Source organism: Abrus precatorius, unplaced genomic scaffold (assembly GCF_003935025.1).
Source record: "Abrus precatorius isolate BTA unplaced genomic scaffold, Abrus_2018 Scaffold11, whole genome shotgun sequence".
In the NCBI taxonomy this organism is placed as follows: Eukaryota; Viridiplantae; Streptophyta; class Magnoliopsida; order Fabales; family Fabaceae; genus Abrus; species Abrus precatorius.
The window spans coordinates 16,827,690-16,841,098 of record NW_020874303.1 but is presented as its reverse complement, the minus strand read 5'-3'; the positions used below and the strand labels follow the sequence as shown (position 1 = coordinate 16,841,098).

Below are 13,409 nucleotides of genomic sequence, written 5' to 3'. Positions count from 1 at the left end.
CTAATTATTGAAAGAATAATGTCTTTATGTTAAATGTTGCTTTATTGATTAGTTTATGGGATGAATAATATTTTGTATTTTTAAACAACAATCTTGTCTTATTTTTATATTAATTAAGTTTTTTCTTATTGTCTTTCATCTCTTTTAAGCAGTAAATATGCTAAGTCAAATGTCAATGATCACCACGAGTAAAGTAAGTTTTAATGTTGTGAATTTTTTTTTTCTTTAAGCTATGATGACTTCTTAAGTACAAAGATAAGGTTGTTGCCTTGTAATTTATAAATGTTCTATGCATTTAGGGGCAAAGTTGCATGCGGTTACCTTCTTGAGATCTTATTGTGAACTAGGTTGCTCTCTTTTTGTCATAACAACTTTCTTTTTAAATATTTACTTTTGCTTATCTTATTAGTCATTATGTTACTTCATAAGTTATATCATCTAAATCTTTATATTGATTTGTCTATTTTCTATTAGTTGCAAGTGTGTATGCCAAAAATAAAAAAAAAGGGAGGGGGGGGGTAAAGCCAGGGAAAAGAAGAAAAATAAGAGCAAATTAGTGTCTAAATCTCTTGCTAATAAAAATAAACAACAATGATTTTTGGAGCAAGAGCCAAGACAGCAAAGATACAAGAGTTGTGACACTAGAGGAGGGAGAAGAGAATAGAGATAAGATTCTAGATATTTATTTTTGTAAATATTTAAAATATGTTCAAAAATTTATTTACAAATATTAATTTAAATAATAAAATATTAAAAATTAAATGACATAGCAATAACGTATTAAACTTTTATTATCTAATTCATCACTTAACAAAGATGACTTGATATCAAACAATAAATTCTATTATTTTAAATAAATAATAAATTAAATCTTAAAACTTTTTTTAAAGACTTATCTTAAAGAGTAATACTTTTATATGAAAAAAAAATATAATTAAACTTAATTCATAGATACTAATCAAATTCCAGTTAAAAAATTATTTATACTTTATCTTTACAAAAAAAGGGAGTCATACAATAACAAAGGAACAAATAAATTTTTAATAATAACAAGGATGATTATTATTTGTCATACAAATTATAATTAAACATACTTAATATATAATTTGTAATATTACTTACAAAGGTAAGGTAGGAAACAAAAAGTAAGAAGAAGAGAGAAGGACACATGTTGTAAGAATATTGGTTTAAAAAATATTTATTACTTTTATTTCTTTAAAAATAAAATAAAAATGTTAATTTTATGAAACTAAAATCACACTCTTTTTCTAATAGAAAATATATGTAAAATAAGAATACAACGTTAAAGAAAGTATTTTCAACCTTCTGCAGTTTATGAACCCAAAAAAGAGATAGACATTCATACAATATTAGCAAAAAATTCATGCAATGATTTGTCTCTTTCAATGCTTGTTAAAATTTTACTTTCAAATCACAATTTGGAAAGTTAGTAACTTGAGAGGGAGAGAATGACTAATAAAGGAGAAAGAAAATATGTCTTGCAATGTTGTAATCTATCTTACATATTATAATTTGCGAGTCTATTTCATTGATACTTCTATCCAAACAAAATAAGGAGAAAGAAAATATGTTTTACAATGTTTTCTTTTATTTACATAAAAAATAAGAGAAATAAGTTGATTTCTAGTAGCAAATATTTAAAACGTTCTCTTCTTTAACTTTTTATTTAATTCAAATTTTATTTTATTTCTTAGATTATCAAAAAATCCTTTTAGGAGCGGCTTTAAGCATTTCGAATAAGACATCCATAGCATGCTTAGCCCACACTATTATAACTATTTGATCCATGCTGAGTTTAATCATTTAAGACAATAAAAACATGTATATCATCGAATCAAGTTGGATCTAGTTGTGACACAATCCACTTGTTCACATATACAAGGTTATAAAAATGTTGTTAATTAACTCATTTTCATCTTTATTCATTGCAATCGATGTTGAATCCCATTGAATAGAAAATAACATTAAAATGGATATCAACAAACTGTCACTGCAAAAGAGATATCAATGAATAACTACGTTTAAAAAACAGAGAAAGAACTACAAAATACAGAGCTAATGATCATATTCTTGTTAAATCTTCAGATTTCTATTTCTTTATACAATACAGTATCAACAGTATCCTAAAAGCTATAAAGAAAAAATAGGGTTACAACAAGAAGCAACTCGTATTGTCATTAAGCATGTGTAGAACACATATTCCTCCTATAAGGCCTATATATCCATGAGGTGCAAATGGCTGGTGAGAATTAGAGAATGGTTCAAGGATATGAAGCAAAGCCTTCATCAAGGTCATCACTATGTCACAGGGCAACCCAAACCAAAAGAGAACATCAACAAATGCGAAAATAAAATGTGCAATTAAGTGATTTTTTGGTAACAAAGTCTGGTTCTTAAATAATATGGATTTGACTCTTCTGACGTTGTTAAATAAATATTAAAAAGAAAAAGACATAACTTTTTATCAAATTTAACTATGCGAATTCTTATGATAGGTCATTATTTGATAAAAATTGTCTCTCTCTCCTTATTATAACCATATCATATTACTTAACAACATGAAATGATCCAAATTCAGTAAGAATTAAAGCCCATGAATGCCAAACTCCAATATAATCACATCATCATTAGGCCATAGATTTTGTCAATGCCATTTCACTCTCGTGAGAAGCAACAGATGATGCCCTATTCAACCCACCACCTTTTGCATGAGGTGGAACCTCCACATCTGCATTTACAGCACAATTTCCTGCACCTGCACCTGCACCTCCACCAATGCTAAATCTACATCCAAAACACCTAGAGAAGATTCTGTATATGAAGGTGAGCAACCAAAACACCCATGGTAGGCAAACCAATGTGACACCAAGTGTAGGTATCCAAGACGTGGTTTCTGATTCAGGAAGGACCATATATGCCACAAGGCATGCCCCTCCTGTCATTAAAGAGACGAACAAAAGACCAGCGATGATCCATATGAACGTGCGCCCAGAAGTAGGATCAGACACAGGCATTTGTGTAGAATAATGATCAAATATCTGAAGCCTGAATCAATATTTCGTCTTTTTCATCATCCATTTTAGGCAATAAGGGGTTAATGTTTGAGTGAAGGAATATTGGCTTGGTTTTAATATGGAGGTACCCAGTTTTAATTTTTTCGATGTAGTAGTTGCAATGAAGCCTGAAAATGGGAATTCTCAAATGGTAGGGATGTTCAAAAGTTTGTTTACCTAAAACATGGCTAATGATAGATTGAACAGAGACACCCACAACGACAAAGAAAGAGAGAGGAACGCGGGATCCATTTATGGTCATCCAAGTTGAGGTTTGAGTTGGTTTGATATTATGTGCTACTAATTCACATTGGAACCCCGTTGTTTATAGATAGCGTTGCCCATGCATGCAAACTACCCAAAATTGACCCCAATTTACATATTCATATAGAATCCCATTATATATAATACTTTTAAAATTAATATAGACCAGCGATAAACACCGAGTAAAAATCTAAATGATTGAAAAACATTTGGAGGCCCACGCCTTCAAAATATACACCAATCCGCAAATCAAGTAAGATTACGGAAAGTAAAGTTTACGTTGAACGAGAGAATTAAATTTTTTAAAAGTTTAAATTATATTATTTACATTTTTACTATTTTAAAATATTTTAATAGTATAATTGATTTTTTATTTCAAATATTTTATTTAGATATATTAATTCAATTACTTACATTCTTAAAAAAATTATTTTAATCCATAAAAATTGTGAATTATTTTAAATAAATGAATTAATTACTTGAAATATTTCATCCACACACACACACTAAAAGTATATATATTTCTATTTAATGATAAAAAAAAACCTTTATATCAATGTATAATTTTATTTCAAGCCTTGCAATTTGTGTAGCATTTATCAACCTGATAAAATCGTCAAATGAATGGGGGAAAAAACAAATTTAGTTTCTTTTCCTCTCCAATTCTTTTTCTATTATTCTATTCATCTATGAGACTATGATTTTGTATCCTTTACACCAGGAATAGATAATGTGGCACACTAAATATCAAAATTGATAGAATGGTAAAGTAACAAAGCTACACGAAAATTTATCCAGAGCTGACTTTTTCAGTCAAAGAAACTTCAGGCACCTCTTCTTCGGTATTTGCTCGAATGGCATTCATCATTTTGTACCTCCTCTGTTCTTGAGCTTTCCTCCGTTTGGCTTCAAGCACAATGAGCAGAGCAGTGATATCCGCGGGGCTCACCCCACCCACTCTGCTTGCCTGACCAATGGTTTGAGGCCTAACCTGAAATCATTGAAAGAATTTATTGTTGATAAGTCTAGGGAAATAGGTGGCATTATATAGTAGCTCCCGTAGCAGCTATTTTATTACACACAACACAACTACTTGGATTTTAGTTTAAAGATTGCTAATGAGTACCCTTAAAGCACTAGGCAACCAAAAAGGAATTAAAAGTATCAAAAGAAGACAATTTTTATATAAAAAACACAAGAATCATTTAATACTTAAAGTTTTTTTTTAAGTAATTGAAGGTATTTAATAAAGTATAATAATGTTCCTAAATTGTGTGAAAAAAGAAAAATGATTCTTAATCAGTATTGTTGAAGCACGTTAGCAAGAACAAAAATTTAATTTGACGGTGCAATCTTATTAGCTTCTCTGCCATAGATGCCGTTTTTTTTTTTTTTTTTTTTTTGGGGGTGGGGGGTGGGTGGGGGAGGTTGTCATATTTTATGAATTCAATGTCAATAGAATGTCGATTGACAAGTACTTAAACAATCCCTACTTTTAATGACCCCAATATATATTTTTGATAAACTTGTAAGTTACAAACCTTGGAAAGTTTTTCACGAGCTTCAAGAGACAAAGTTGTCATTGCATAGTAATCCAAGTCTTCGGGAAGTGGTCTATGTTGTTGAGTAACCACCTATGGATAATCCAGCACAACAATCAGATTTTTCATTAAATAGACGGCCAAAATTCTATAATGAATAAAAATTAAAATGATTCAGGACAGTAATCCTGACATGGAGCAAAGAAGCATTAACTTTTTCTCATCGACATGTATAACAGACAGATACCTGTTGAAGTTGGCTTTGCTGACGCAAGATGAAACCTTCATACTTTATATCAATCTCAACACATTCTTTCTCCATTCTTGATAAGTTTTTGTCACCAAAACCATGCTTATCAATAATTTTATATTGTATGTGTGGCTTCTTAAGAAGACTTTCTAATGTTGAAAAGTCCTTTACCGGCTGACCAGACAGATGACTAACTTCATCAGCTAAATCCCCTCCTGATGAGAAAATTGAGGAGCGAGCAATAATCCGTAAGAAATCAAATACAATTTCTACGTAATCTACAGCATAATATTTATTAGAAAGGAAGAGGACGATGTTGGAGGATAAGTGAAATAATGGACTCCTACTACATAGAAAAAGACAGACAGTTTTGCCAAGAGAATGGTTAATAGTAATCTCAATAAGTTAGATTTTATTTAACACTATCGTGGAATATCTACCAGACAATATTTAGCAGTAGCTTATATTATAATTCTTATGTAGCATGTTTTGTGACCGTTTAATGTGCAGAAGATTGTGAAAATTTAAAAGTTTCAAATTTTATGACACCCACTATCTGATGGATATGGCTACTACATTTTATTAGCTGCAAATTATAGGGAAAATGAAGGGGCTGGAGAGGAGCGAGGATAAGTTAAAATTACAGTACAAACAACCAGGCTCTTGTGCCAGTTGTTTAAAAATGTTTTTAAAACAATTGGATTTAACAACAAAAGCAAGGCCAACAATTAAATTTTACTCGAGAAGCATCAACATATAAATTATTTTGTTATTATGTGCAAATATTATCCTCTTCTTTTACCAAAAGGATAAAACATAAACTTTCTTTCAATCCTCTTTAAAGAAACAGAAAGTATGACTTGCCACAGAGCAAAGTAGAGAAACAAACCTGAAATCCTGACACTTTTCAGTCGCTTCTTTTCTTCAGATATTCGCCCTTGTTTATCCTGGTACATTTTCCATCGTCTATCATCTATCAACCCAATTTCACGACCCAAAGGGGTGAGACGGCTGTCAGCATTATCAGATCTCAAGAGTAACCGATGCTCTGAGCGGCTAACAAGAGGAAGACAAACTTTTTTCAATTAAAATTGTCAAGAAATGAGAAATAGAATGAAGCAGAATATATTCATCTAGGAACATAAATGTTCTAATCTTGGTTAGCTTACCTGGTTAACACGCGGTAAGGCTCTCGCAGGTCCTTGGTAACCAGATCATCAATTAATGTTCCTATATAACTGCTCTCTCTCTCGAGAACAATGAGTGGCTTACCATCTGCATGTCTAGCAGCATTGATACCAGAAAGAATGCCCTAAAGGATAGAAAATAGTAAACAGTGAGGAGAAAGCTTGCTAGATTAGCAGGAAGCCAAAATAGACAAGAGTCAATTCCCAGTGATACAACTCACAACACACATGCAAAAAAAGCATTAGATTGAAAAGCACAAATAAACTTTAAAAGAATACCTGTGCTGCAGCTTCTTCATAGCCTGTAGTTCCATTTATCTGACCAGAGAAGAACAATCCTTGTATTTTCTTTGTCATAAGAGATCTAGCACATTGATGTGCAGGTAAATAATCATACTCCACGGCATATGCAGGCCTCAACATTGAACAGTTCTCAAGTCCAGGCAAAGTTCTCAGCAAAGGTAACTGTAGCCTCTCTGGCAAACCTGTTGAGAATCCCTATAATATTGAAAGGGTTAACCCTATGGATTCAATCTTTTGTAAATGGAATTCTATGATTCAGATCACTTCTAATTTCCTCAAATCCTCTCAAGATAAAAAGGTATATAAGGCATGAAACCCTCACACACAAGCACCGGCGCAAACCTTTTTCCCCAATTGGAGAACAGCAACAAAAGAGAGATTGACATGCTGTGTTGCATGTTTCTAGTTCTTAGTTTTACTCTTTTTTCCTTTTATTTTTGGTCTTAATTTCTTTAGCTTTACAGGATTCTGATCCTCTTGCATTTGTAACTTTCTCTTCTATCTCAATGAATTCTCTGTTTACCAAAAAAGAAAGACACAACAAAATTTGGATCTAACTCATACTTCAGGTTTAAGAATGCTTACACAGTTCTAAACCTCAAGCATCACTATCTCTTAATAGGTACCTATATTTGTTATGATCAATTTTGTGATTGATTATTGTTTTTTTCCCAAAACTACATTAGCTTAATTTATTTTATGAATCTTCCTCAAATTATTATATGCACCAAAAAAAATGTCAAGTTTCATTCAGATTACTTGGAAGGGGAAAAAAGAACATATAACTTACCTGCACATACAGCTCAGGTACATTTCGACCCTCAGGTTCAAGAAATACTTGATGAGACTCTTTATCTTGGAATCTTACAATCTAAAAGTGATCAATATACCACATCAGAAAATAATTCAAATGATTTTAGATATATTTTATTTGATGCTTCAAACCCTTTATTTCTAAATGGTTCCAAGTTCAAGCTGAGTATGGAATGAATTGATAACTATAGTTAATTCTGAAAATATTAAACTGATATTAACAAAACCAGGATAACTTTTTTTCCTTTTTTGAAACACACCTTATCTTCTATTGAAGGGCAGTATCTAGGTCCTTTGGCCTCAACCCAACCTCCATAAGTGGGAGTTTCGTGTAAGTTCTCTCGTATTATCTGGTGAGTAGTACTTGTAGTACGGGTTAGGTAGCAGCACATCTGTTCTCTTTCAATATGGACATCAGGATCAAAACTAAACCACCCAACCTGCCAATTATGATGATATACTGAGGAAACACCATCTTTATATTAGAGTAAATGCTTTTATTTACAAACCACAACCAACGTAACATTATCAATCAGCACTGGAGGAAAACCAAAAATATTTTTTATTTGTCATGTAATAATTAGATTGAACTATCAGAGCTAAAATTATTGCACAGCTAACTATGCAAATGGCAAATTATCAAATGGGAATCAGAATATTAATTTAAGAAACATCTTGGATTTTGCACTGGGAGACATGATTTTCCAAATGGCAAATTACTAAGGCCTTTAAGATGTATCAAGATTACTAACAGACTGACATAAACAGAAAATTGAAAATGACACTTACAATGAGTCCAGACAAAACCATTTGCACACTACAAACCAAAAACTTTATTTGAACCAAAATTGAATCTAATGAACCTACATATAGGTTTAAATGGAAGAACCTCTTCATCTCCATGCTGTGGTTCTAATCCTGAGAAATTTACAGTGCGAATGTCCACTCGGGCTGGGGTTCCAGTTTTCAACCGATCAGTTTCAAAACCAAGTTGTTGCAAGTTTTCTGTTAATCCATGTGAGGCGGACTCGCCAGCTCTTCCTGCAGGCATAGAAGTTCTACCAACCCAAATTTTACCACTCATAAAAGTTCCAGTGGTGAGAATAACAGATGGAGCATAGAACTTCATTCCAAAAAATGTACAAACACCCTCCACATTATCATTCTTCCCTAGTAAAATATCCGTGACCATGGCCTCTCGGATAGAAAGTTTTGGAGTACTGCAAAATATAAAGTCAAAACAAAACATGATGGGAAGTAACAAACAAGAGCAGATGCATAGAATATGTGAAAGAAGATCACACAGAGCCAAAGAAGATTTGGAGAGATCAGGGACCTAGAGTTCTGATTGCTGCCCTTCCCACTAGCCTTGTTGCTTATTAGTTGCTATAGACTTTAAAAGGAAGGTGATATCTCTTATCACATATGTCTCGAGATAGCACATACAAAAACAACTAAAAAATAAGTATGCTCTAATAGGTTACATATAACAATTATTGTAAAGGGTACAACCTTCGATAGTAGTGTATATAGGACAACTACAGCCCTTCGTATAATTTTAAAGCATCTTTATAAAAGTGAAAATATTGCATTTGAGTTTGTTAAGTTCTTCCAGGTACAACTTTTGATCACAAAGTGCCTATCAAACACAAGGGGAAATTCTACTAGACAGTTATGGGACCAGCCATACTACAAAATTGTGAATGTTGGGCACTGAAGAATGAAGAGCAAAATACAAATTTAGCAGAGATGAGAATAAATGGATCTAGGTCCTAGGAGAGATTTAGACTAGTATCTATCCATGAGAAGAGAACAGAAACGCACCTATTGCTCATGTAAATAGGATACAGGAAGACTTTAGAAAACTTAAGAAACCATTAAGAAGGACATTGTTCTAGATGTGTAGATAAAAAAAAGTTGCCTGATATGAGATGCAAAATGGTTCTCCCTCTCTCTCTTCAAGTGCACTCAAAAGTGTGTTGACATGGAAATAAAACTGGCCATCTACATGGCAAGGGGATCGTGTAAGGAAAATTAACTCAATTAGCAGAATTTCTCAAGGGAAACAACACCCCCCCCCCCCCAAAGTAATATTGGAATTTTAAAAAATACTTTCATAACAAAAAAGTTGTTTTAGCCCACCAACCATACATAAGTCATAACTTTCTATCTTGGTGACTGCTGAAGATGGCCAACTTCACCATATACAACCAATATAGAATATCTCATCCATATTATTGTGGTGATTTTCTAGTAATTGCTTCTAAAATTATGAGAATTGGCAAGACTATTAAAAAATTATTACTACAAAATAATAATCATTTGCTAGTCACTAGTTGCATGTGATAGAGCACAAGTAATACAGTAAAAAATAGATACTTGAAATAACAAATGAGAAGGTAAAAAATTATGGATATGAACTTGCCTTTCCACTACATTCTTCATTTCTAAGGCATATTCCCTTTTATCAGTCTGAGCACGTAATGCACGAACTGCAGGACCTCTTGAGACATTGAGTACACGCTTTTGTATGTAACATCTGAACACAAATATAAATAAGTATTTAAGAAAAAGCTACTCTTCAAACTAGATTATAGCATAAAAGTAGTTAAATAAAAACACATCAGCTCTAGAATCTGAGAGAGATAGCATACAGCAAAAACAAAGGTAAATATTCAATATATTGATATAAACGATGCATTATTCTGAAGCAGACAAAATTAAAAAGCAATGGCATTTACTAAATTCTATGTAGTGACCACCAAAAGACAATCTTGCAAATTTTTGGGCCTGACTACTGTTCCCCTTAACTAATCTATGTCTGAAATATAAAATAATACATCAAGGACAAGCCCCCGTCCCCACCCCCCAGCCAAAGAAAAAAAAACACTCTCCTAGACACGTATAACATACAGAGACATGTATATAAAACAGAAAGGAAGAAAGGCATGTAATATCAAAGATGCCAATTACAAAGTAATGATCATACCAAACTTTATCCGCCAAATATAGGAGTATCAAGAAGGAAAAAACTAGAGGTGAACGTGTATGAGTCTCTCACATTACCTATCTGCAATCTTCCCTATTTCACCACCTAGCGCATCCACTTCATGAACAAGTTGGGACTTTGCAGGTCCACCAACAGCTGGATTGCAAGGCTGCACCCAACTTATCTCAGTTAGGACCTCTAAATATTTTAGCATTAAACCATGCATCACCCATCATGTGCTTAACCGAATAAAGGGAAGGGCATGTGAACCGCAAGCAAAAGTATGAGAAATTGTAAACGCATATCTTTCTTTAGAGGACCTAAAAATTCAAACTAATAATTATAATAACAAGCCCCATTCCACCTCGTATCAATTTTAGAAGACTTAACATTTCAATCAAAAGTGTATGCAACAAAAGAAAACCCATGCTGCGATAGGTGAAGTCATACAAACTGAAAGGCGCACTTAAATGATGAAAGCACAGAAGGAAACAGCATATAAACAAGATAAATGGATTCGTTAACAAGCACAACAATAATCGATGATTCAAGCAATAAAAATTGTGACACTGAAAGAGCATATAATGCTGCCAAACCTGCCACGCAATCCGATCAATATTGAGAGTAAGAAGAAGAGTTCTTGCTCCCAAACGTGCAGAAGCAAGAGCGGCTTCGCAACCTGCGTGTCCTCCTCCAACAACAATCACATCATATTTTTCATCTACTGTTCCGATTTCATAATCCAATCCTAAAAAATCCAAGTAAGTAAATAATTTCAGCTCTCAACAACGAATAACATACTCTATCGCCAATGAAGTGTAAAAAAAGAAACTCTCGAACCTCGGGAAGTGGAAGCGGTGGAGAAGCGCCGAGAGAAAGAGGCGGCAGCGAAGGAAATTCGGCGGCGGAACTTGCGTCGGAATGTGACGTCACGAGGGCTTCGAAGAGCGCGGGAAGAAGTAAAAAAGAGTGTTTTGCATAAGTTTCGGCCAAGGCGACAGAGATGGAGCGTTAACGGCGCCGTTACTGCCATTCTGGCATTTGGTTCTCGGAAAATAAAAACACAGATTTATGATAAAAGGTATGAATCGTTGGTGGCAGTGCGCTGCGCGCAGTGAGGTAAGGGTTTGTTTCAATGGCGTTTCATGGTCAGTGTTCGCCGTTTACTTGTTATCCGATTGTTGTTTAGCAAATAGCAATATAAATGGACTCCAATGTTTTGGGCCCATTGACATGGCCCAATGTATTCAACTCATCTAGCTTTGTTTCTCGTCATGCTCAGGCCAATTATTTTACCCTTCAAATTGAAATTCATAGCTCTCATAACCATCTATTTTGACTTTATTGACACCTCAAAAGCATCACTTTCCTACTTCTTATTTTGGAACTCTGTGAATTACGAAGAAGATGCCGACTCCATAGTTAACGTGTTTATCAAACTAATGGCTAAACACCAACTTCACAACACGGAGCTAAGAACACGTGCATTAAAGAAGGTTCCAATAATCATTATAGTAATGAAATACTTGGTATCCACGATTATGCATATTAAGAAAATATATATAGTGGTATAGAAAGTACAAAATGAAGATGCTAAAAGCAGCCCTCGTTTAGATTTTAGTATTTATTTTCTCTAAGAACTGTTTTTTCATCTCTTTAAAATAAACTAAATATTGAAAATACATAGGATTTGATTCAAAAAATAACAAACATTTTTTAAAATTATAAACTTATTTATGTCACAAATCAAATTACTTAAAAACCAAAAAAATTAGTTATTTCTTTAAATTCTTGTCACACTTTAGCTCTCTTCTTATTTCACTAAAGATTCAAAATTTCTTTACATAAAATATAGATAACATTTACAAAAATTCTCATAGGTAACATTGACTAAATATACATATACTCTAATTTAATGACGTTTTATAAGTACATAGAATCATTTTCATTTTTTTTTATGATCGATTACACACAATTTAATAGAGAAAATACCATATAAATGAGTGAGAAATGAGGGGAAAATGAAAAAAGAAAAAGAAAAAATAGTAGCAAAAAATTACTTAAATGAGTAAGAAGAAAAACATTCAAATGAAAAAAAATGCTATTCAAAATATATGTCAATTTATTTATTAATATTAAAAAGTAATAGCTGGATATAGAAAAAAATATTTATTATTATAAATATTAAGAAAAGTGTAGAAGATATTTAATATTATAAATATATTTTAAATATAATATAACATTAAAATAAAAATAAAAATTTATTTTTTATAGTTCTAGTAAATTTATAATCCATTTCTTATTTTTTTTATCAGCTACACTACTTTGATTATAAAATAAAATATGTATCGGAATATTCAAAGGATTATAGGTCGCAGGGTTGACCCCTTCTTCGTCAGCATGCATCCGTTAAGTGACGTCGAAAGTTACTAACTACAATTATTTTAGCACGAGCAAAAATAATATAATAAGGATTTGATGCAATATATTTTTATTAAATTTATAAACTAATACATTAATATTATTATACATTATATTTTTAATATTTTTATTTATTATTTTCTATTTAATACATATTAAGAAAATATAGTATTATTTTAAATAATACATTATAAAAATGAAAAACATTTGTATTCAAATAATATAATATTTAATATTATTAATGTATTATTTTTATATATAATTTATTTTTCAATAAAAACTAATTTATATAAACTTTTATAATCCATCTTTAAATTCACATAAAAAAGTATAATTTTAATTTTTAAAATTAAGTTTAAAAATAATTAAATTTATTAAAAAATTTATTTTATTTAATTATAAAAAATATTAAATATATTATAATTATAACAACGAACATTCAGCCTTATAAGGCGCGGTATGTGTCCGCGTTAAAAGGCGGCGTTTGCATGTTTAAATGCCAATTTGAGTGAGTTTGAAGGAAAAAAAAAATTATTATTTTTAATTAATTTATTTGAAGTTCCAGAA

At 31.8% G+C, this 13,409-nt stretch overlaps 2 protein-coding genes across 3 annotated transcripts; both read right to left on the bottom strand.

Annotated features, from left to right (window-relative positions):
* Positions 1–2,648: 2,648 nt before the first annotated feature.
* LOC113855705 lies at positions 2,649–3,035 on the bottom strand. Its single transcript, XM_027487334.1, has one exon. It carries the CDS (start codon positions 3,033–3,035, stop codon positions 2,649–2,651), a length of 387 nt encoding a protein of 128 aa, XP_027343135.1.
* An 855-nt stretch (positions 3,036–3,890) lies between these two features.
* Positions 3,891–11,597, bottom strand: LOC113853790 (tRNA uridine 5-carboxymethylaminomethyl modification enzyme MnmG). 2 transcript variants are annotated; one of them, XM_027484413.1, is made up of 13 exons: positions 11,262–11,597; positions 11,018–11,169; positions 10,499–10,590; positions 9,858–9,971; positions 8,322–8,652; positions 7,693–7,872; positions 7,410–7,490; positions 6,596–6,814; positions 6,299–6,441; positions 6,019–6,185; positions 5,127–5,344; positions 4,880–4,972; positions 3,891–4,329 (listed from the first exon to the last, which is right to left on the bottom strand). In XM_027484413.1, exons 1-13 carry the CDS (start codon positions 11,452–11,454, stop codon positions 4,129–4,131), a joined length of 2,184 nt encoding a protein of 727 aa, XP_027340214.1. In that variant the 5' UTR covers positions 11,455–11,597; the 3' UTR covers positions 3,891–4,128. The 2 variants fall into 2 exon arrangements, with proteins under 2 accessions (XP_027340214.1, XP_027340215.1); XM_027484414.1 differs by having other exon boundaries at positions 11,018–11,145.
* Between the last annotated feature and the right edge of the window lie 1,812 nt (positions 11,598–13,409).

Excerpts from the sequence above, each read along its gene's own strand:
- LOC113855705 (XM_027487334.1), bottom strand. The coding sequence starts at position 3,035 with ATGCCTGTGTCTGATCCTACTTCTGGGCGCACGTTCATATGGATCATC.
- LOC113853790 (XM_027484413.1), bottom strand. The coding sequence starts at position 11,454 with ATGGCAGTAACGGCGCCGTTAACGCTCCATCTCTGTCGCCTTGGCCGA. Across the intron at positions 10,591-11,017 it reads TTGATCGGATTGCGTGGCAG|CCTTGCAATCCAGCTGTTGG; the intron begins GTTTGGCAGCAT and ends AGTTGGGTGCAG. Across the intron at positions 7,491-7,692 it reads GCCCTTCAATAGAAGATAAG|ATTGTAAGATTCCAAGATAA; the intron begins GTGTGTTTCAAA and ends GATCACTTTTAG.